This window comes from Hyla sarda, chromosome 5 (assembly GCF_029499605.1).
Source record: "Hyla sarda isolate aHylSar1 chromosome 5, aHylSar1.hap1, whole genome shotgun sequence".
NCBI classification, from domain to species: Eukaryota; Metazoa; Chordata; class Amphibia; order Anura; family Hylidae; genus Hyla; species Hyla sarda.
Window position 1 is genome coordinate 263,463,211 of NC_079193.1, and position 24,916 is coordinate 263,488,126.

Sequence of the window (24,916 nt, forward strand, 5' to 3'; positions counted from 1 at the left end):
CGTCACGCCCCCTCCCATAGACTTGCATTGAGGGGGCGTGACATGACATCATAAGGGGCACAACCTCGCCACCCGCACCCAGAGTTCTTACGAATGTTGGGTGCTGTACAGAGATCACAGGGGTCCCAGCTGTGGGACCCTAGGGATCAGACATCTTATCCCCCATCCTTTGCATAAGATGGCTAGGGGCGAAGTACCCCTTTAACTTATGATATTTCCTGCCACAAGGCTTACTTCATTTTAGCACTGGCCAACTAAGCCTGTACGGTGTCCATATTAGGACATCAACATGCCTCAGACAAATCTCGGTCACACCTCAGACAATCCTACCTCAGCTCTCAGCCAAACCTCTCTCATGCCTCAGATGTCAGCCAGACAGCCGTTAAAGTTTTCTAGCCTCCCTACGCTAACTGCGTAGCGGAGGAAAGCAGGCATGCGCTCTGAGCGGTACGGACAGCTGCACATGTGCAGGGCTACGCTAGCGCTACGCATCTAATGCTGTCTACTTTAGCCCTATGCTGTCAGCGGAGTGGTGCGCATGCGCTCTCAGTTTTCTACGAATCGAGGAAAAATTTACATCAACGGCTGTTCGGCTGATGTCTGAGGCATGACGGAGGTTTGGCTGAGAGCTGAGGGCTGAGGGAGGTTTGTTTGAGGTGTGACGGAGGTTTGTGTGAGGTGTGACAGAGGTTTGTCTGAGGTATGACCGAGGTTTGTCTGAGGCATGACGGAGGTTTGGCTGAGAGCTGAGGGCTTAGGGAGGTTTGTCTGAGGTGTGACAGAGGTTTGTCTGAGGTGTGACAGAGGTTTGTCTGAGGTGTGACAGAGGTTTGTCTGAGGTATGACTGAGGTTTGTCTGAGGCATGATGGAGGTCTGTCTGAGAGCTGAGGGAGGTTTGTCTGAGGTGTGATGGAAGTTTGTCTGAGAGCTGAGGGCTGAGGGAGTTTTGTCTGAGGTGTGACAGAGGTTTGTCTGAGGCAGGTTTGGCTGAGAGCTGATGGCTGATGGATGTTTGTAAGAAGTGACGGAGGTTTGTCTGACAGCTGAGGGAGGTTTGTCTGAGGTGTGACGGAGGTTTGTCTGACGCCTGATGATGTCCTAATATGGACACCGTAAGCCTGGACAAACACAGCTCTCCTTCCCATGAAAAGACTTTACACTCTGTCAGGAGCTGACACTTCATCTCCACATGTGTCCCAGAAGTCTCCTTCCCCCTGTTACCTTCTTTCAGCCCTGATCATTATCATTGCCCTCTGACACCATTGGCTGTTTCCTACTAATGGAATTCCATTCTGCTTGTCCTACATTACTTTAGCACCATCTGTCAACTGGAGCCTTACATCCTAGATAACTAGCTCTAGTCTGAACTCTCGCCATGTCAACACTTATTTATGCTTATGACCAGTTCTTTAACATTTTTTGACATTTTACTTGTTGCTCCTTATTGGGAGATGTGAATTATAAATCACTGTAGTAGAAGCTTTAATCTTTTGAGACTAATATTTGTCTTTATTATTGTTTTATGTTATGTACGAGACTACACTGATTTTGTATCATTGTCTATATATGTCTATGTAGAAACTGCCCAGACAACACAGGGTCATTCTAGTTAACATCTAGGCATTGGTATTTAAGGCACGTAGATATATACACACACATATAATCTATTCAATATGATGATTTGACATACATAAAACATGATCATGGGACTATGGGATTTGGTGTTTATGTTTGTGTCAGGATGGGTGTCTGGATGCTATTGAATACATATGTAAGCAATCTGTCTTTAAAGTCACTCTGAAGTTTTCCCATAACTAGAATACATTTACTCTTCAATGTTAATAGTTTTTTTTTCCTTTCCTGTTACACTACACAAGGTAATGCATTTAATAAAAAAAACAAGACATTTGCTAAAAACATATGGTCTGACCACAGCAGAACTCGGTAACCTGTGCAGTACAAGCAATTATTATCATATTTAAGATACAAGACAGTGGGTGGTCCCTCAGGAAAGAATCACATTTATTTCGGATAAGGTAGAGTGTACTTTAGAATTTTACATACATACTTGTTGCTGTGGTTTCCAAAAATAAAGAAGCTGCATTCAGCAAACCCTTCATCCTTTTGGGCTTTGTTAAAGGGGTACTCCGGTGAAAAACTTTTTTTTTTTTTTTTTAAATAAACTGGTGCCAGAAAGTTAAACAGATTTGTAAATGACTTCTATTAAAAAATCTTAATCCTTCCTGTACTTATTAACTGCTGAATACCACAGTGGAAATTCTTTTCCATATGAAACACAGAGCTCTCTGCTGACATCATGAGCACAGTGCTCTCTGCTGACATCTCTGTCCATTTTAGGAACTGTCCAGAACAGCATATATTTGCTGTGGGGATTTCCTTTTACTCTGGACAGTTCCTAAAATGGACAAAGATGTCAGCAGAGAGCACTGTGCTCATGATGTCAGCAGAGAGCTCTGTGTTTCAAACGGAAAAGAATTTCCACTGTGGTATTCAGCAGCTAATAAGTACAGGAAGGATTAAGATTTTTTAATAGAAGTAATTTACAAATCTGTTTAACTTTCTGGCACCAGTGGATTTAAAAAAAAAAAAAAGTTTTTCACCGGAGTACCCCTTTAAAGTGGTATTCTAAATGATAAGAATGGGCTTACAATGTAAGAAAAAACCCTTGTAATATAACTTATCCATGCTGCTTTATGCTGCCAACTATTCCCAGTCCTCTCAAATATATAAGAGGGTGTAACAAGACATTATTAACCTTTACAACATAATATAAGTTATAAAGTCAGGATAGTACAGGACTGTTTTTCTGCTCCTTTTCTGGGTCATATTGCAGCTACAGGGTAGTTTAAAGGGGCACTCCGTTCCCTTGCTATCGGAGCTCCGCTCCCCAGCGTCCAGAAGTTATTGTTACGAACGATGTGTGTGCAGGCTTCCGTGTTCAGGGCCGCCCCATCGTGACATCATGCCCGCCCCGAGGGGGCGGCCGTGACGTCACGAGGGGCGGCCCTGAACACGGAAGCCTGCACACACATCATTTGGAACCATAACTTCCGGACGCTGGGGAGCGGAGCGGCGAAAGCAAGAGAACGGAGTGCCCCTTTAAAGTCACTATGACATTGGTGGCCGTGACTACCACTGGTTTCAATAATCCTGTTCAGGAAATGTGTTCATATACAAAGCAACTATTAGGGAAGTGTCACACACAGCAGTTTTTGGAATAATGCCACTTTAGTTTTTAATGAAATTTCCAGAAATAATGGCAGAAATGCATACAGCAAAAAGAAACATTATGCTTGCCATATACTTTAGAGAAGTGTCAGTGGAACCTGTCAACTTTCAAACAACATTTTAGGGGAGATTTATCAAAACCTATGCAGAGGAAGAGTGGTGCAGTTGCCCATAGCAACCAATCAGATCAATTCTTTTATTTTTATAGAGGCCTGGGGAAAATGAAAGAAGCGATCTGATTGGTTGCCATAGGCAGCTGCACCACTCTTCCTCTAGACAGGTTTTGATAAATCTCCCCCTTGTGTGGTGCAATACACATCTCAGGCCATCTTGTCAAGTTTGGCTTAATTGGCCGACCATATAGTGTGTTAGTTGGCCTCCCGACACATGTGCCATTTGGAAAGGGAATACTCATGTATGTTTGATTTTAACATGCCCACTCCTTTACCATCATAGGTATTTGGCTGTGGTTCTCTACCAATATCCCCACTGACATGCACGCTCAGCCAAGATTAGCATGCATGTGTATTGTGGGATCTTTAGAGATTTGGCAAGTGTTCGGACCACAGCTATCTTATGTGTATAGTCAGCCTTTATATATATATATATATATATATATATATATATATATATATATATATATATATAGATACTATTCGTTGTGAATCTGCTCATTAATTTGTCTCAAAACCTGCATCAAAAATGGCAGTGGTGTTTTTCCAAACCCGCCTCACAGTTGCTTTAAAAGGGTACAGTCGTAGAAAAACTCCCGGCACCGGCTTCTTTTTCAAATGCTTTATTGTGCATATAACTTATAAACGCAAGACGCGTTTCGGCTGCTTAGCCTTTTTCAATTGCCAATTGAAAAAGGCTAAGCAGCCGAAACGCGTCTTGCGTTTTTAAGTTATATGCACAATAAAGCATTTGAAAAAGAAGCCGGTACCGGGAGTTTTTCTACGACTGGATTTGCTATTATCCACGTGCACGGCGAATATCCAGTGCCGCCCTCCTACCTTTGTTTGCTTTAAAGGGGTACTACCGTGCTGACAACTTATCCCCTATCTAAAGGATCGGGGACAAGTTGCCTGATCGCGCGGGGTCCCGCCGTTGGGGACCCCCGCGATCTCGCACGCAGCACCCCGCTCTCATCAGGCCCCGATGCGAACATCCGCTCTGGGTCTGATGATGGGGCCGGTGATCGTGACGTCACAGCTCAGCCCCCGTGTGACATCACGCTCCGCCCCCTCAATGCAAGTCTATGGCAGGGGGGAGACAGCTGTCTCGCCCCCTGCCATAGACTTATATTGAGGGGTCGGAGCGTGACGTCACGATACTCCGGCCCCATGATTGGCAGTCATCCGACTCGGAGCGATGTTCGCTCTGGGGCCTGATGACAGCGGGGTGCTGCGTGCGATCAGGCAACTTATCCCCGATCCTTTAGATAGGGGATAAGTTATCAGCACGGTAGTACCCCTTTAATGGGGTCTCCCTAACTCCAAAATGTTTCCTCTATTGACAGTAAAGGGTCATCTTTTTTGAGTTTAAAATACCCTTTTATCAAACCCTGACTATTAGGTAACATCTAATTTCTAATAGAGGAAAATTGAAAGTAGGTGGTTTCTACTTATCCAAGTATAACAACTTGATATGGAAAATATAATATGGTAATTATAAATGGAAAATATAATATGCACAACATTTATATGTTCACAAGATGTTTACTACCAAAGTTAAAAGTACCTATTTGAAATTTTAGACAGTAAATCACATTTATATTTAGTAAGAGAATGGAAACACAAAGGATAGTAAACTAAATAAAATAGATGAATGATACATGGTAATAATATATCAATATCAACAGAATCAAGTAAGATGGTAGAACTGTCAATGTAAAAAGTCATCGGAGAACATGCATTTAAAGGGTGCCTCTCATCAAAAAAAACTTTTGATATATTATAGATTAATGTATGCAGAATAACTTTACAATTGCATGCTATTAAAAAATATGCTTCTTTCTATTTAATTTTACACTTTTTAATGACCACTAGGGGTCTCCCTACCAGTCCTGGCAGCAAGCATTTCAGACTCATGCTGGAGTCCTAAACACTACGAGCTGCCAGTCTGCTTTGTTAACAAAGGAGAACATTCAGAGCTGCCAGCCTGCTTTGTTCACAGCCTGTTTGGCTGTGAACAAAGCAGGCTGGCAGCTCTGAGTGTTTAGGACTCCAGCATGAGTCAGAAATGCTTGCTGACAGGACTGATCGGGAAAAATACAATAGAAAGAAGCATATTTTTCATTAACATGCTATTGGAAAGTTATTCAACATTCGTTAATCTAAAATATATCAAAAGTTTATTTGATGAGAGGTACACTTTAAAGCAAAACTCTAGGACAGAGTTTTCATAAAGAGAACTTCAGATTTCTCAATGTACTTTCATTAAGGAAGCAAATCTTAACATGACAGTAATGACCAGCACACAGCAGGGTGCAGACATTACCATGACAGATACTGAATGGCCCCAACACTCCCTAACACGTCCTACCCCCACGTTATGCTATGTCCACATTCTACAGATATGCTCAAGTTTCAGGAGTTGCCAACACTTTGTAGACAGTATCAGCCTTTAAGTACGAACCCATGTTTGCCACAGATGTTATATAGAAGTTCTATACAATTAAAGGCCCAGCCACCCCGCTTCTACCGCTAATCGGAGGATAGTTTTACTAGAGGGTCCTGTTGGGGAAAAAAAAATCTGCATTGTATTGAATGTATTTTCCTTGAACTGCTGCAGTTAACATGAAGCCTGGCCACTCCCAGTAAAATGATCCCGGCCTTTGTAGGACAAAGCGGCCCTTGTGTGAAACAGCTGCTTCATGGAGCTAGCTCATTACAAGTTGACAACAGCCTGTAACACTGCAGGGATCTGTGCGCCATTATCTCACTGGCAGCGAAACTGCTTGATAAACTCAAGAGTTAGGATTTCAGGCTAGAAACACAAGACATATGTACCCGCACAGACAGGGAAAGCTGGTGTGTATATTTTTTGGGATACAATCATCTTCATTCATGAGATATCAAATTATTTGTCAGTTTGGTGATTTAGTTTGGTATAAACAAAAAGTACAAAAAATGTTTTGAAACTCAGAAACCAATAACAAACAACAGCTGCACATAGGGTTGCCACCAGATCAGTGTTTTACCGGCACAGCCGGTATGTTGGCCACCCTGCCAGTATTTTTATATTAAAAATACCGGCAATGCAGCGGCTGTTATTTATCCAACAAAAAAAAAACATCCGTTATCATCAGTTATTGTCAGTTTTTTGTCCATTTTTTGTACTGAGCATGCTCAGTACAGCTTTACAAAAAAAGGGTTAAAAACCTGATGAAAAAAAACGGATGTTACTGGTAATAACGGATGAACAACATAAGGTTTTTTTTAAAGAAAAAACCCATTAAAAATAACATGATGGTTATCAGTTATCATCAGTTATTACCAGTTACTTTTTTTTTTCATCCGTTATTGTACTGTGAAAGGGGCCTAACCTATACCAGTGTTTCCCAACCAGAGCGCCTCCAGCTGTTGCAAAACAGCAACTCCCAGCATGCCCGGACAGCCAACGGCTGTCCGGGCCTGCTGGGAGTTGTAGTTTTGCACCCCTGGTTGGGAAACACTGACCTATACTATATACTACTATAGAGTCCAACATGCTGGGAGTTGTAGTTTTAATTTGGGGCAGCTGCTGAGCCACAGGCTGTATCACAGGCTCTCGAATTTAATAAAAGAAAGTGATCAAAAAATCACATCAAAACACAAATGAATCTAGTAAAAACTACAGATCGGGGTGCAAAAAATTACCCTCATACAGGCCCGTATAAGGAGAAAAAAAAAGGTATAGGGGTCAGAATAGGAACAAATTTTTCCCCACATATGTGGATCCTGTGATGTCACGCATATAAAATTAAAGGTGTACTCCGCTCCTAGACATCTTATCCCCTATCCAAAGGATAGGGGATAAGATGTCAGAGCGCCGAGGTCCCGCTGATGGGAACCCCCGGGATCTCTGCTGCGGCACCCCCCTATCATTACTGCACAGAGCACACTCGCTCTGTGCTTAATGACGGGCGATACAGGGGCCTGATCATCGTGACGTCATGGCTCCGCCCCTCACGACATCATGGCTCCTCCCCTTAATGCAAGTCTATGGGAGGGGGCGTGATGGCCGCCACGCCCCCTCCCATAGACTTGTGATGAGGGGGCGGGCCATGACATCACAAGGGGCGGAGCCGTGACGTCACGATAATCAGGCCCCTGTCATTACGCACAGAGCGAGTGTGCTTTGTGCAGAAATGATAGCGGGGTGCCGCAGCGGAGATCCCGGGGCTCCCCAGCAGCGGGACCCCGGCGATCTGACATCTTATCCCCTATCCTTTAATTATTAAAATTAACATGACCTGTACTTTTTTATTTTTCAATGAAGGTGGCAACCCTAGCTACGCACTAAAGGTCTCGGAACATAGTAACTGACCGGTCTGAGACGTCAGAAGATGAGGCGCTCACCTTCCTTTGCTTGGAGTTTGAAGAGCCTTCTGTCTGTCTTGAAAGCACAGCAGTCAGTTCAGACTTGCAAAGATAAAAGCATTCTTGACATTATTAGCTTCCTAGTAACAGCACAGTGAGGCAGATTTACTGACAATGATTAACCAGATACCATTCCATTTCTGTGGTTATCCTCTGCAGTTAACAAAGTAAGGAATCAATTATGTCCTTCTTGAATCTAATTGCCGCTATAGAAGAAGGAAGGGGCTCCGAGTGTGTCTACAGGTGCACATTTCTTTATGGTGCAGACTTGTGAACACGTACAATGGGAAAGATTCCACAGAATAAAAGTAAATTGGGGTATGCCATTTACGGCTTCTATTTCTTTTTTTGTTGCTTACTGTTCCTAGCAACAATCTATTCTACCGCTCTATACAAAAAGTTGTCATTGCTCATATCAGGATATGTTCAAGGAAAGTGGGATTAGAAAATAATATTCTTTACCTCACCAAATATAGTACAGATCATGTGTAGACTATTTATTTTCTTCATTACTTATAGCGTGCAATTGACTATATGCTTCCCATTGTTGTACATTATTCACACCACAATACGTCCCCACTAGGCCTTAAAGGGGTACTCCGGCGCTAAGACATTTTATCCACTATCCAAAGGATAGGGGATAAGATGCCTGATCGCGGGGGTCCCGCCGCTGGGGACCCCAGTGATCTTGCACGCAGCACCCCGTTAGAATCAGTCCCCGGAGCATGTTCGCTCTGGGTCTGATTACTGGCGATCATGGGGACGGAGCATAGTGACATCACGGCTCCGCCCCCATGTGACGTCACGCTACGCCCCCTCAATGCAAGCCTATGGGAGGGGGCGTGACAGCTGTCACGCCCCTCCAATAGACTTGCATTGAGGGGGAGGAGCGTGATGTCACATGGGGGCGGAGCTGTGACGTCACTATGCTCCAGCCTCGTGGTCGAGATGGACTCAGCCTGAGGACCTCCAGCGGTTCCGGAAGCTGCCAAAGGTGGGTGCTGCATGGCAGATCCCGGGGGTCCCCAGCAGTGGGACCACCGGGGATCTGGCATCTTATCCCCTATCCTTTGGATAGGGGATAAGATGTCTTAGCGCCGAAGTACCCCTTTAATATCTAATCTCCTTATTTCAAACATACACAGGAGAGTAACTACAGTGGGTGCAAATAGTATGGTATACAGTGGTCCCTCAACATACGATGGTAATTCGTTCCAAACGACCCATCGTTTGTCGAATTCATCGTATGTTGAGGGATCCGTGCAATGTAAAGTATAGGAAGCTGTACTCACCTGTCCCCGCCGCTCCGGACCAGGTCCTCACCGCTCCCGATCCTGTCCCAGGGGCTCCAGATGCTGTCCCGCTGCTCCAGGGTCTTTTTCGCGATCCTCCGGCTTCTTCCGCATCTTCTGCAGGGTCCGGGCCTCGCTTTCTGGTGACGTTATTACGCTGCTGTGCCGGCGCGGCGTGCGTAGTGACGTAATAACGACGCCGGAAAGCGAGGCCCGGACCCTGGAGAAGATGCGCAAGACACCGGAGGATCGCGAAGTGGACCCGGAGCAGCGGGAATAGGTGAGCGAACCTGCCAGGGATGCTTAAACTGCTATCCGACAGCAGCTTAAGCATTTTGCGCTGTCGGATAGCAGTTAATGCGATTGCCCCGACATATAAAAGCATCTGAGAGGCCATCGTATGTCGATTTTATCATATGTCGGGGCCATCGTAGGTCGGGGGGTTACTGTAGTTGCATCACCCCCAGGATTCTTAGGGGCCTATACGGTCTCTCTTTCCTATAGGAGTAGACCAGTGCTATAAATGGAGCATTAAAGGGGTATTCCAGGAAAAAAAATATATATCAACTGGCTCCAGATTTGTAAATGACTTCTATAAAAAAAATCTTAATCCTTTCAATAATTATCAGCTGCCGAAGTTAAGTTGTTGTTTTCTGTCTGGCAACAGTGACATCTCTGCTTGTCTCGGGAACTGCACAGAGTGGAAGAGGTTTGCTATGGGGATTTGCTTCTAAACTGGGCAGTTCCCGAGACACGTGTCATCAGAGAGCACTTAGACAGAAAAGAACAACTCAACTTCAGCAGCTCATAAGTACTGAAAGAATTAAGATTTTTTAATAGAGTTAATTTACAAATCTGTTTAACTTTCTGGAGCCACTTGATATATAAAAAAAAGTTTTTTCCTGGATAACCCCTTTAACCCCTTAACGACGCAGGACGTATATTTACGTCCTGCGCCGGCTCCCGCGATATGAAGCGGGATCGCGCCGCGATCCCGCATCATATCGCGTCGGTCCCGGCGCTAATCAACGGCCGGGACCCGCGGCTAATACCACACATCGCCGATCGCGGCGATGTGCGGTATTAACCCTTTAGAAGCGGCGGTCAAAGCTGACCGCCGCTTCTAAAGTGAAAGTGAAAGTGACCCGGCTGCTCAGTCGGGCTGTTCGGGACCGCCGCGGTGAAATCGCGGCGTCCCGAACAGCTGATCGGACACCGGGAGGGCTCTTACCTTCCTCCCTGGTGTCCGATCGACGAATGACTGCTCCGTGCCTGAGATCCAGGCAGGAGCAGTCAAGCGCCGATAATGCTGATCACAGGCGTGTTAATGCACGCCAGTGATCAGCATTAGAGATCAGTGTGTGCAGTGTTATAGGTCCCTATGGGACCTATAACACTGCAAAAAAAATGTAAAAAAAAAGTGTTAATAAAGGTCATTTAACCCCTTCCCTAATAAAAGTTTGAATCACCCCCCTTTTCCCATAAAAAAAATAAAACAGTGTAAAAAAAAAAATAAATAAACATATGTGGTATCGCCGCGTGCGTAAATGTCCGAACTATAAAAATATATCATTAATTAAGCCGTACGGTCAATGGCGTACGCGCAAAAAAATTCCAAAGTCCAAAAAAGCGTATTTTGGTCACTTTTTATATCATTAAAAAATGAATAAAAAGTGATCAAAAAGTCCGATCAAAACAAAAATCATACCGATAAAAACTTCAGATCACAGCGCAAAAAATGAGTCCTCATACTGCCCTATATGTGGAAAAATAAAAAAGTTATAGGGGTCAGAAGATGACATTTTTAAACGTATAAATTTTCCTGTATGTAGTTATGATTTTTTCCAGAAGTGCGACAAAATCAAACCTATATAAGTAGGGTATCATTTTAACCGTATGGACCTACAGAATAATGATAAGGTGTAATTTTTACCGAAATATGCACTGCGTAGAAACGAAAGCCCCCAAAAGTTACAAAATGGCGTTTTTTTTCGATTTTGTCGCACAATGATTTTTTTTTCCGTTTCGCCGTGCATTTTTGGGTAAAATGACTAATGTCACTGCAAAGTAGAATTGGCGACGCAAAAAATAAGCCATAATATGGATTTTTAGGTGGAAAATTGAAAGGGTTATGATTTTTAAAAGGTAAGGAGGAAAAAACGAAAGTGCAAAAACGGAAAAACCCTGAGTCCTTAAGGGGTTAAAGCTGGTGACTTTTGCATTGGGGACCAACATCTTCAAGCTGTGCTACATTGTACACATACAATAGGGATAAGTTCATAAGATGGCAAGTAACTTATCGGTATGCTTCTAGAGAAAGGAAACAACTGTAAACATGGAGGAAATATGCAAATGTTGTCTTAGGATTGAAGCCATCATGCTGCCCTATATATATGTGGAATAGTACTCATGTCATAATATTATTGTGGTGAGCCACGGGGTGTGAAGGTGAGGTGTATGGGGCAGATGTTATTGCCCAGGGTAAGATGGTATTGACGACAGGGCGTGGTTTTCCAATAACCACCCAAACTGTAGTACCGCTAGACCTAGTTTAGGCAGGGCAAATAAGAGTCCAAGGCCAGGTCAGGGTTAATGGTAGCTGTACTAAGGTAGACAGATGTACAGTCTTTACAGCTCGGCCAGGATCACAGAGAGCTGACCAGTAACACAGTGGGGACCTTGCAGCTTGCTGGGACTTGCAGTGACTTGACAGACTTTAGGACAGCCACGCTGACTATAATAGACTTGACTTGACTGAGGGTAGTGACAGCAGACATAGATGATTTGACTTACTGACATGTGGCTGTAGGTTAGGCTTGAGGCCTCCAGCTGTGCTGGACACTGGCTCTGAGACGTCTGGACTGAACTTGACCTCAGGATCTAAGAGCAATGAATAATCAAAGAGAGTGAGTGTAGTACCTCCCCCTCCTTATAAAGGGGGGCTGTTCAAGGAGCCCAAAAGTCACACTGCAGGTCACCTGGTTAGCTGGTGCTCTCTGGGTAACAAACATGTGAATTGAACATGTGACCACAATATCATGTGACTAACTCAAAGGTTCTAAAAGGTCCTTTATACATAATGCATACAACATTATGGGGGAGACACTGCAGGAGAGGGACAGAGGGACTCAACCTGACAGGGCCTAAGTACTGTACGGGAAAATATTCCTCACTGGGACATCACACTATATTTAGGACACCCTATCAGGTCCCCCAAGGACCTGCAACTTGAAACTCTAACACTGTTCCCCTCTGCTCTTTGCAACGCAGCATAGACATGAAAGAGAACTGTAGAGGGTGCTGACCTTGACTGGTATCCAATCATGAGAGAGGGGGGCGTATTGGCTTCCAGTCACAGTAGAAGAGACATATTGGTTTCCAGTCATGGTCCCTCTCCCTCCTCCTTACATCAGGCTTGATTGGCATCCTGAATGGAGGGGATTCTCACTGCACTCAGTCTGCCAGTCATGCCAGTCTAGGTGGGAGAAGAGCACGGCAGGCATGACTGGAAGCTGCTGCATCCCCACTCCGGGGCTCTTATTGAATGTGATCCAGGACAATTCCATTGAGCTGTCAATGTGCATAACCTCCTGTGACAGGTCGCTGGCATTAACACTTCCTGCAGTACGAGGTATAACCAATATGTAAACAACAAAAGATTATTACCAGCACTGGTGGCATTCCTCAATAGTTATCAGCAAATGAACGTGTTTTCTGTATTTTTGTAGTCTTAGAGAAGATTCGCAGTGCGGTTGGCTGTGCTCAGCTCCTGATGTCACAGAAATTCTACCAGTTCAGAGAGCTTTGCGAGGAAAACCTGGTATGTAAAACCCATATCCTACCCAATAACATCACCAATTTATTGCTTCCCATGTGTATTGAATTTCTTAAAAAATATTAAAAATGTGGCTAACTACAAGCAGCTGACCTGGCATGCTTATTTGTGGGGAATGTTGTACACCCTTTTATTGTGTCTGGTTTAACATGCTCTAAAATTACCGAGCATTTTCCTGTTTATAATCCCCCTCATTACAATTCCCTGGCAAACATCAATGACTTGTATTGCATACAGCACATTGTTTGTGTTTCCATATGTACTTTTGCCCAGGCATGCTTACTCCAGTGCTAGCATGAGTAATTGTATTCCGCTAATGCACTGATACAACACGCCTCTCTAGTTATTAGGTATTAGCACTTCTGATGACCTAAATCCCAGTAATTGCTGGAATTACTCTTCTTCGCCTCACATCTGTCATATATTATTTTAAAATGGGAAAATAGTGCAGCAGCTTAGCATTGACTTTCACTTCAGTTTACATTTTTAGGATGGTTGTCGTTCCTCCCAAGGGCACCTTGGTAAGCTGGGCAGATGGATAATGCTTTGCCAGTCATAAGATGAAGAATATGTCTGTGTCACGACATCCTTAGAAGGAAATCTATGCCACCCATTAGCAGAACCAGTCCCTGTTAGACCCCATTATTATAGGGTGGCAAAGCAGGAGGGGGTAATGGCATTTAGCACAAACAAATTGCATCAGTAGCAATAAAAGTTCAGTGTCCTTCCCAGTTAAACTACCACTCCTCCTATTCAGTGCACTGACACAGTCTTTATCTGAACTTTTTACACAGCTTTCCTCGAATAGGTAGTTGACCAAAAAATATACAGAAGAAAAATGACTGAACTAAAAAAATAAACTGTATACTAGTTGTTTATAAACTGTCATATATATAGGTGTAGAAACAATATACCGTATTTATCGGCGTATAACATGGCTAAAATTAGGCTAACATTTTTGAGTGTTATACGCCGATAAGCCGCTGCAGTTCAGTGATTTAAAGCGGGCGGCTTTTGGGGGCCAGAGACCTGCCGTCGCTGCCCACTTCTCTGCCCCTGCCTATCCTGGGGTCCAGAGACCGCCGCCGCCACTGCCCCATTGGCTGCCTCATCCCCGGTTTTATAATTACCTGTTCCCGGGATCCGCGCTGCTTCTGGCTCGGGCGGTGTCCTGCGTTGTTGCTATGCACTGCACTGCGCAATGGCGAGTGACGTCTTCAACGCGACGTCACCGTCAGTGGCCCGGCGCACAGTGACACCTAAGGACGCCTCCGGAGCCAGAAGCAGCGTGGACCCCGGGAACAGGTAATTATAAAACCAGGGATGGGGGAGGTAATGGGCCAGCGGCGGCGGCAGTCTCTGGATAGCCAGGGGGAGAGAAGCAGCGGCAGCAGCAGGACTCTAGACCCCAGGAAAGGCAAGGGGAGAGAAGCGGGCAGCAACAGCAGTCTCTGACCCCGCAAAAGCCGTGCTTCTGCGGGGTCAGAAACAGTCAATCAGGGTATACACATGCACACACACGCACCCTCATTTTACCAAGGATATTTGGGTAAAAAAATGAGGGTGCGTGTTATAGGTTGGTGCGTGGTATACCCCGATAAATACGGTAATAGCAATGATTTTTATTAAAATAAAAAATATATATATATACTGTAAATAATAGAGTCCGTATAGATATATTGTGTATTTATAGAGTAGAGTATATAACTCCATTTAGGATTGTACTATGTAGAGCTGCTACTAAATTAATAACAATTCATAACTATAAAATATAGGATCCTTTTAGATGGGAAGACATGGCTCAACTATCATGTGAGCAGGGCTGCACAAGAGATCGCTGGACCATTCGCGCAGCTTAACTTCCATTATTGTCGGCGGCACACTCCCGATTGACATTAATGAACAATGATTTTTAGGCCTGCATTAAAGATGCAATTAACCGATGAATGAGATAATCAATTTGATTAATCATGTGATCAGTCTGTTACATTTAGAGATATCTTGCCATTCAATCATTAGGTATTAACCAACCAGATCACTACTTGCCTTACTACAACCTGAATGATTGTTGTGCCATTTCCCAAGTAGTTATTTCCTGTTAAAATGGAGCATATAGGACTGTGGTCCAGAGAAGGCAACCACTAACCTTTCACTGAGCTTTTGTCAGGCTTTCCACCATAACACAATTCAGTGAAGATAAGAGTTTCTGCTTTAAAGTGTTAAAGGGGTACTCCCCTGGCCAGCTTGGAACTAAATGTTCCGAACGCTGTTTTCATGCTGCAGGGGTTGGCCAAGCCCCCTATTGATGTCACTGCCATGCCCCCTCAATGCAAGTCTATGGGAGGGGGCGTGACAGCCGTCATGCCCCCTCCCATAGACTTGCATTGAGGGGTGTGGCAGTAACATCACAAGGGGGCCCCGCAGCGCAAAAACAGCATTCGGAACATTTAGTCCCACACTGGCCAGTTGAGTACCCCTTTAAACCTAAAACTCTGTGAAATCTTGCACTAAAAACAAACATGGGATATTTCCAGTCTAATGTCTTAGGACTGAAGAGCTTCACTTTGTAGTCATACAAATACAAAGGCTTGGGCTGTATATATGTTCATAAAAGAATTCCAGCACTCACGATTAGAAGATTCATCTTTTTTTGTGTATTCGAACGTTTCCGTAGTTTAAAGCAGCTTACAGATGGTATGTCGGCAAACTTCCAATCTAGCAGAGGTCTTAACACACTAGTTGGGAGCCATCAGGGTCTGATGCGATGTTTCGGGGGACCTCCCCCCTTACTTCACTTTGTAGTCATCATTACTTTTGGTAATATGATGTAAATCTGAACTCGTAGAAGTATTAGAAAGGTGGTTTGAAGGTAGAAAAGACATGGTTAAAGAACCATTTTAACAAAGACTACTTACATAACAGCAGGACTACCATGAAGAAGTTTATACATAATCCATATTGGGTTTATATTTTTACAGAATCCTAATGCACATCCAAGACCTACTTCTCAGGATTTAGCTGGGTTCTGGGATATGCTACAATTGTCAATAGAAAACATTAGTATGAAATTTGATGAACTTCATCAGTTAAAGGCCAATAACTGGAAAAAGATGGATTCTATTGATAAAAAGGTAAGTAACATATACCTATGCATTTCTGCTGTATAGAAATAACTACAGAGAATTATAACTGGGAGTTGTTACCTTTTCCAATGTTAACCCAATCCGACCATAGGAATTATATGAGCACTGGTAGGATTGAGCCCTGACTGAAATACAGAAGGAGGCTCATTCCTAATTGCTATATCAGTTGGTTCTCAGTATGGCTGAAATGAATTGTTTGCAAAGGCATTTTATTCTGTTGAAAAAAAAATAGGCTTGCGGTATGTATCGGTGTAAAGCGCAATCATCAATTTACTTGCACATTTTAGGAGGTGCTACCAAGAAAATTAAGGAAGCACAGAAAACACCACTGAACCTGGTATTCACTACAAAAAACAGCAACAAAAACTGCAAAGGAACCTCTGCCATCCTTCAAAACTAGGACAATAAACCCTTTAACTTATTACAAGTAATTATTTATATCTTTTTGGTGGGGTGTTCATTCTCAGGTAATATTTTAATATTTTCCCTACAAGATGAATCATTTGCCAGTTGTAAAACATTTCACTTCAGATGCCGATCTCACGAGGTCTACACCTTTTAATTTTTATCCTGACAAGGTACAGTGAAGGAAAAAGTATTTGATCCCCTGCAGATTTTGTACTGTTTACCTACGGACAATGAAATAATCCGTCTATAATTTTATTGGTAGGTTTATTGAACAGGGTGAGACAGAATAACAACAACAAAAATTCAGATGAATGCTTTTTACATAAAGGGTAAAATTATTTGAATTTAATAAAGTATAAAGTATTTAATCCCCTATCAATCATCAAGATGTCGTGTAGCCCATTCCAGCCTGCTTGGACAGCTCTTTGGTCATGGCCATGGTGGAGAATTGGAAACCTGATTGAATGATTGTTTTTGGCTCCCAGGTATCTTTTATAAGGGTAAAAAGCTGAGATTGGAAGCATTCTCTTTTTCTCTGCGTGGTACCTGTGTTAAGACACCTGCCCACAGAAGCAATCAGTTAATTAGTTTCCAATCTCTCCAATATGACCAAGACCAAAGAGTTACAGTGAAGGACTGAAATTCGGCAGCACCTGAAAGGTCCATCTGATCAAGAAAGCACATGTACAGTCCCAACTGAGGTTTGCCAATGAACATCTGAATGATTCAGAGGAGAACTGGATAAAGGGGTTAGATGAGACCAAAATGTAACCCTTTGGCATCAACTCAACTGACCATGTTTAGAGGAGAAATGCTGGAAACATTATGCTTTGGGGGTATTTTTTTTGCTAAGGGGACAGGACAATTTTACCACATAAAAGGAGTGATGGATGGGGCTACGTAACATTCAAATCTTGCATTGAAAATGGGTTGTGGATGGGTATTGAACATGACAATAACCACAAAACACAAGACAACAAAGAAGCAGCTCAAGAAGAAGCACATTAATGTCCTGGAGTGGCATAGCCAGTGTTTCAGACCTTAACCCAATATAGAATCTGTGGAGGGAGCTAAAGTTTAAAGTTGCCAAACCTCAGTCTCGAAACCTTAATGACTTGGAGAGGATCTGCAAAGAGGAGTGGGACTAAATCCCTCCTAAGATTTATGTAAATCTGATGGTCAACTATAAGAAACGTCTGAACTCTGTGATTGCCAACAAGGGTTTTGCCACCAAGTATTAAGTCATGTTTGGTAAAGGGGTCAAATACTTATTTCACTAAGCAAAAAAAATTTTTCAGGATTTTTTGTTGTTATTCTGTCTCTCACTGTTCAAATAAACCTACTATTAAAATTATAGACTGGTCATTTATTTGTTAGTGGACAAACGTGCAAAATCAGCAAGGGATCAAAGAATTTTTTCCTTTATTGTACATGTTGGGTTTACACTAATAAAAGTCCTGAATCTGCCAATAAATTTGGGAACCCGATCCCCTTAGGTGATGTGAGGAAGTACTATTGTAAGCATTTGGGGTACATTTAAAGAAGCTCTTACTTTTAGAGAAGAATGTCAATGTAAGTAATTGGCTTCTTACTAGATTTTCATCTGTTAAGGCATACTGTAGAAGCAATCAATTTACTATAATCAAAATCAAAGCCCACCAAGTGTTGTGATCTGGTACATCGGAACTTTATACTTTGGATTACCCTGGAAGAGTAAAGACCAAACGAAACAACAAAATTACTGAAACTTTAAAATGAACAAAACTTGTAAAACCATCCGTTTCTTCATGTATGTGTCGACTTGGTAAAGTAAAGCTTTGGTATATTACACTGTCAAGTATTTTACCATCTGTTGTGTATTTTGGAATATTAGGCTTTGTTTGCACCACATTTATCCCTTACTATAAATATACCATAGCTTATTCCCTATCCCAGAAATCGGGCATCCGTGATCTCCAGAGCGAGGCCCCCGCTCTCTCTCAGCTGTATGGAGCAGTAGATGCTGTCTGCCACACCATGCATTGTCTATGAATACACCAGAGATACTCAATCTGGTAGTCTGGTACTCCCAAAGGCAGTGCATAGAGCAGTAGATGGCACATGTCAGGGCCTTTATATGGAGGATGCGCCAACCCTGTCCCACAAATATATATTAATCTCCTATCCCGTGGATAGGAGATAAGTTATTTTTAGCTGGCTAATCCCTTTAAGGAAGTGTTTGGTTTAGAAAACCAATTTCAAGTTATTCTACAAGTTTTTTCAATTAATAGAGAGGGGTCCTCTTTTTGAGGATTTCACTTAATCTGAAGGAGTTGTCCTGTCAATTCATAACCCATAAAAATGAAATTCCTTATTTTTCTCCATGGTGGTGCAGCAGGGGAATTGGACACCTTGTGTTAGGATTCCCTAGAGATACATATGTATATGTAAACTCACGGCTATATGTTTGGATTTATGTGAACATTGACAGATTTGAGTGTGGTGTAGAATGTAGAAGAATTCAACATTGTTGAGCATTTAAAAAAAAAAAAATGCAAACCTGTAAATGTAAGCCAAAAGAATATACTTTGGCTTTAAGTTAACCACAACGGAATATAAGAAGACACTGTAGTTTAAATTGGCATATATTGGTATAAAAAGGCTAAGAATGTGGTATGAACAAAGCTTATGCCAGAAAGGAGAAATGGAGAATACAACTCCATTAGGTGTAGAAATCTCTTGATACAGAATGCAGACTTTCATGATGGTTATACCAGAATAACAGTATTTGTGCAAGCAACCGGACAGGAAACCTTACGGTCGTTGTAATACAGGAATATAGATGGACATGGCTCTAACAGTATGTGGTGGCTACTTTATCATATCTCAAGACAAAAGTAAGGTTGCTGGTTATATTTTCTTGAAGGACTTTTAACCATTATTATAATAGCTCCTAAAAATACATAGAAATTATGCATATATTTATATATTAGTTTATATATTATATGTTGAAACTTGTAAACTTTATATACTAACTAAATCTCACTATGACAAGAATAAGTTGTAGAATAATGTGTATATTACATGTTTGGATGTGTATTTTGGCACTAACATAAAAGTCTAATTCTCACATCTAACACTGAGCATCGTAGATTCATAGAATTATATAAAATCTTTCTAGTACCGCAGAAATCATTTACAAAGAAAATGATATAATAAAGTACTAGTAACCATCAATTCCATAAAGGTTGGAGGTACTTTCCATTCTTAAAGGGGTACTCCGCCCATACATATCTTATCCCCTTTCCAAAGGATAGGGGATAAGATGTCTGATCGCGGGGGTCCTGCCACTGGGGACCCCCTGCGATCTCCCTGCTGCACCCGACATTTGTTTAGAGTGTCCGGTGCAGTGCTGGGGGCTCGTGACATCAAGGCCACGCCTCCTCAATGCAAGTCTATGGGAGAGGGTGTGACTTCCATCCGCCACCACATCACGACCACGCCCCCTCCCATAGACTTACATTGAGGGGGCGTGGCCATGATGTTACAAGCCTCAGCTCCACATCCCCAGTCATCCAAGATGGAGAAAAGTTTGCTCCAAGCACCAGATTTTTGGGGTGCTGCAACCGAGATCGCGGGGGTCAGACATCTTATCCCCTATACTGTAAATAGGGGATAAAATGTCTAGGGGCTTTAAGCATGAATATTTGATACTCCTATAATAAAAGAGGACATGATTTAAAATTTACAATGTATTTTTATTCTTAAAACCATATCAATGTCCCAATTCTGTGCCATTTCTCACAGTCATGGCAAATTAACTTTCATCTCTGTTCTGACAAGAGCAATGAGCTCTCCACTCTCTATGTCAGTGCCATGCTTAAAAGGGACTGGTTGTTTGGCTCAGTTCAATAACTAAGCCAGCTTCCTTTTCTGTTATTGCTGATGCAGAGACAGGGACATGAACTGGACTAATGAATTGATCCAGACAGCCAGCCCCCTTAAACGTGGCACTGACATATGGGGGGGGGGGTCTCACCTCATGTTGGCATAGGCCTGGAAATTAAGGTGGCAGGACCATAAGTGAGTGTCTGGAATAAGAATAACGTATCATCAGTGTTTTATTACCTTACAATTGGGCATCAACCAAATAATGTTCTATGTCCCTGGACATCCCTATTTAAGCTTTCTATAATCCTTAGGCTGTTGTATGATATATATATGGCCCACCTCAAAATAAACTGTGGCACACCTAAAAATTAGTTATGAGTTAATAGCTTCAGCATCTTTATAGGGTCACAGTGAACAGCCATTTTATATACAGATATATTCTACATAAATTATTTATTAGCTTGTAAATACTATTTTTATCTTGGTCTGAACCTTAGTTACCTCATAGTGTTAAAGTCTCTAGTGTAACTTTAACAATTTTTTGGAATTGTTATTTTGGAAATAGTCAATATACTTTTTGGCAAACACTGCCCTAAAAGCTTTGCTGATCTTCTATAATAATTTTGGAGAGATAAGCTTCCAAGAGAGGGCTGACAGCTTAACACTCTTTCACCCACCAGCTATCTCCCCCAACTCCCCCCCCCCCCCCCAAAAAAAGCTTTCATGTACATGTTTACTTTAGGTTGAAAGGAACCATTGCCAGCTGTTAGGGTACAGTCAGGCTGGCCAATACCCATTAAAATGTCAATTAATCCCATGTCAATTGATATTGATATAAAGTATAGTCAGCATGGTGATATATATTGTGTAGGGTCTGGTTTAAAGACTATGGGAATAAGTTGTAAAGATTTGGCACTTGTTTTCAGGTTTACATTTTTTAGCAAACTCTGATTTGTGCAAAAATGTGCGAGTTTTCAGGGCTTTTGCTCTGTCCATAGCAACTTTATGAATGTGGGTGGGGCTTGGGAGAAAGTGGAAGGGACATCACCCACCAGATTTACTAAGACTAACACCTGCAAACAGGCATAAGTTTTAGCTGAAATCTATGCGTATAAGCTGGTGTAGATTTCACTAGGCAGTGCAGGCGCACAAGTCAGCAATAGGTACACCTGGAGTTATCATACAGCATTATACGTATAGATCGCTGCTCTTAGTAAAATTCCCCTCAATGACCCTTAAAAAGGTTCTCCGCCCCTAGACATCTTATCGGGGACCCCCGCAATCTCGGCTGCTGCACCTCAGACATCCACTGCATGGAGCGAACTTCGCTCCATGCCGGATGACTGGCGATGCGGGGCGGAGGCTAGTTACATCACGGCCATGCCCCCTCAATGCAAGTCTATGGGAGGGGGTGTGACGCCCATCACGCCCCCTCCCATAGACTTGCCTTGAGGGGGTGTGACCATGACCTCATGAACGGGGCACAGCCGTGATGTCACGAGCCTACAGCGCTGAACCCGATGCTCTAAACGAACACCGCATGCAGCACAGACATCCAAAGGATAGGGGATAAGATGTGCGGAGCCTTTTACACAGGTCAAATATTGCAAGAATCAACTATTATACAAATGATTGTCCTTGATGATTGACTTGTGTAAAGGGTAGGTGATCGGCCCACGAATGCTAGTTCATCAGCTGATCATATCATTTATGCAAAAATCATCAATGCAGCTCTGGAGAATATAGTGTATGATCAGTGTATAACAAGTAATACATATAAACTTGTAGATTCATTCTCTGAGTGAATTATAAAATAGTGTTCAAAGTTGGATATACACTTCAATGCTCTACATTAACTATTATACAGGAATTATAGAATGAAAACTAAATGGCAGACATGTTAACATACTAATTTATAGGTTAGTGGGCAAAAATGAGCAAAAATCTTAGTTTTCTGGCAATTAATGTATTTCTTATCATAAGTTAGTAGTACCTATACTAAAATGCGTTCTAGTTTGTTCTTTAGGTTTAGTGACCCATAACAGTGCCTCCAGAGTAAATTGACTAACTATAAATAAGAAATACTGTGATTTATTGTGTATGAAATAACCTTATTATCTACCTCACCGGAAGGTGTAATCTTCTATGATTACTTTTTATACCCACATAGCTTGAAGGCAATGATTTCAATAGTCTTAGGACATGTTCACATGGATGTGCCAAAGACATGCTTACATGAGGACAAGACATAACAAGCAGCATATGTGCTGCACAACATACACATGAAAAAGAAGTATACATTAGGGTATTAGGATAACTGACCTAGACTAAATGTTTCTGGGTCAATTCTCTAGCATTACCCAATCCAGGATTTACATTTGGCTACTGGCTACTATACCAGTGAGTCCCCAGGGGACTGGACAATTTAGCACTTGTTCACTAGGTACTGTACAACTGGGCTAGGACATTCTGGTGTCAATATGTGATCTCATAAGACTAAGGATGTGTTCACACGGCTGTCTGTCCCCGTTTTTTACCCCATTTAGGTTCTGTTGTTGCTGCTTGTAAAAGTAATACAAACAGTAGTAAAATAATCCCATTGATGTCAATGGGATTTCTATACAAACCTTTCACATCCGTTTGAACCCGTCTGCGCTCATTTCCATTTTTTTACGGGAGAAAAGACGGTGCATGCAATATTTTTTCTCCTGTCAAAAAGAAAGAAAACAGAAGAAAAAACCGATACAGTAAATTTAACATTTAGTGTCATCCATTTTTTCAATCCATTTTTTCGATCCGTTTTTACTTCAGAGTATGCTCAGAACAAAAAGATTTTTGGGGGGGTTTATTAACTGAACAATAACGGATCCAAATGGATACAAACAGATAACATCCATTTGCATCCTTTATTGTCCTTTTTTTTCTTTTAAGTCCGTTTTTTTTTTTGACGGGAGAAGACGGTCTAGACGGCCGTGAGAATGCAGCTTAAATCATGTTTATATATGGTATACCGGCTTGAAGAAGTGCTGTTACTAGCGTGAAACAGACTGTTCTGCTTTACGTCCCCTGCCTCCCTCCACACACCTGTTCCCGTTACCTGAAATGTTGCAATAAAGCTCAGTTGAAACCCGGTGAGTGCAGTCCTGCCTTCTTGAATAGTTACGTGTATCCTTATATTTGGACTTTGCACCACCCACATCAACATTAACACAGTGTTGCCTATGCACTCCACAATTGCTTTCCTCTATTGATGATGTAGCCTTAGTCCTGTAAGTGCCGGGCCATCCTTTGCTTCTGTTTGACACTATTAATTCATGTTTAGCTAGTCCTATTATATGGGCAGCTCACAGTCCTTGAGAATATTCAACATTCTGGTGGATAAGTAGAAGATGTAGTCAAACAATCACTTAAAGGAGATATCCAGTGCTGAAAAACTTATCCCCTATCCTAAGGATAGGGGATAAGTTTCAGATTGCGGGGGGTCCGACCACTGGGGCCCCCTGCGATCTCCTGTACGGGGCCCCAGCAGCCTGTGGGAAGGGGGCGTGTTGACCACCGCATAAAGTGGCGACTGACACGCCCCCTCAATACAACTCTATGGCAGAGCCAGAGCACTGCCTTCAGCAATCTCCGGCCCTGCCATAGCGATGTATTGAGGGGGCGTGCCAGCCGCCGCTTCATGCGGTGGTCGACCCCCTCTATCTGACCAGTGAGCTGGGGCTCCATAGATCGCGGGGGGGCCCTTAGGATAGGGGATAAGTTTTTCAGCACTGGACTACCCCTTTAAAGACAAAGCCACCTCTAAAAGGTGCAATCAAAGACCTTCTTTCTATGTCTTTCTTTCCAGAACTCCGAGTAAAACATGAAAGGCCCATAAGTCTTCATATGCTTAATCAAGAAGAAACATTACATCATTGGTCCCAGTTAGATGATGTGTATGGGAAGTTCAGACAAATTATGTCCTCATGTATGACATACATATATGGTCTCATGTATAAAAAAAAATGCGTGTGGGAAAAAAGTAGAGCCATTTCTTACAGCATCTGATCACATAGCTTTTTATTTTCCTATTAAAGGGGGATTCCAGCCAAAGACATCTTATCCCCTATCCAAAGGATAGGGGATAAGATGTCTGATCACGGGGGGCCCGTCGCTGGGACCCCCTGTGATCACCGTGCAGCACCCGCATTCTATGCAGCGCTGCTGCTTCAGTCTCAGAAACCTCTTTGTTTCCGGGACTGGATCATGTTATGGGAGGGGGCGTGAGGGCACAAGGGGGTGTGGTGTGACATCACATCTTCAGTCCCAAAAATAAAGATGTTTCCGAGACTGGAGCAGCAGCCCGACCGCTGGGACCCCCCGGATCAGACATCTTAATCCCTAAACTTTGGATAGGGGACAAGATGTCTTTGGCCGCAATACCCCTTTAATATTAAGCACCCTTTGACCCATACAAAGATTTCTTAGCGTCTCTCTCACCAACTCTATCACTTTCCACTTGTTGAGCACCACTCTTACAGCTTACAGTTCATTTC

At 42.7% G+C, this 24,916-nt stretch overlaps 1 protein-coding gene across 6 annotated transcripts in view; it reads left to right on the forward strand.

Annotated features, from left to right (window-relative positions):
* DLGAP1 (DLG associated protein 1) overlaps nucleotides 1-24,916 on the forward strand; it is a 668,048-nt gene that overhangs the window by 629,087 nt on the left and 14,045 nt on the right. For 5 of the 6 annotated variants that reach the window (XM_056521639.1, XM_056521637.1, XM_056521640.1 and 2 more), the window contains 2 exons: nucleotides 12,854-12,945; nucleotides 15,939-16,091. In XM_056521639.1, coding sequence (XP_056377614.1) covers nucleotides 12,854-12,945; nucleotides 15,939-16,091 — 245 coding nt within the window. Of the gene's footprint in view, nucleotides 1-12,853; nucleotides 12,946-15,938; nucleotides 16,092-16,390; nucleotides 21,079-24,916 lie in introns of those variants that run through there. The other variant, XM_056521642.1, reaches the window with a different exon arrangement.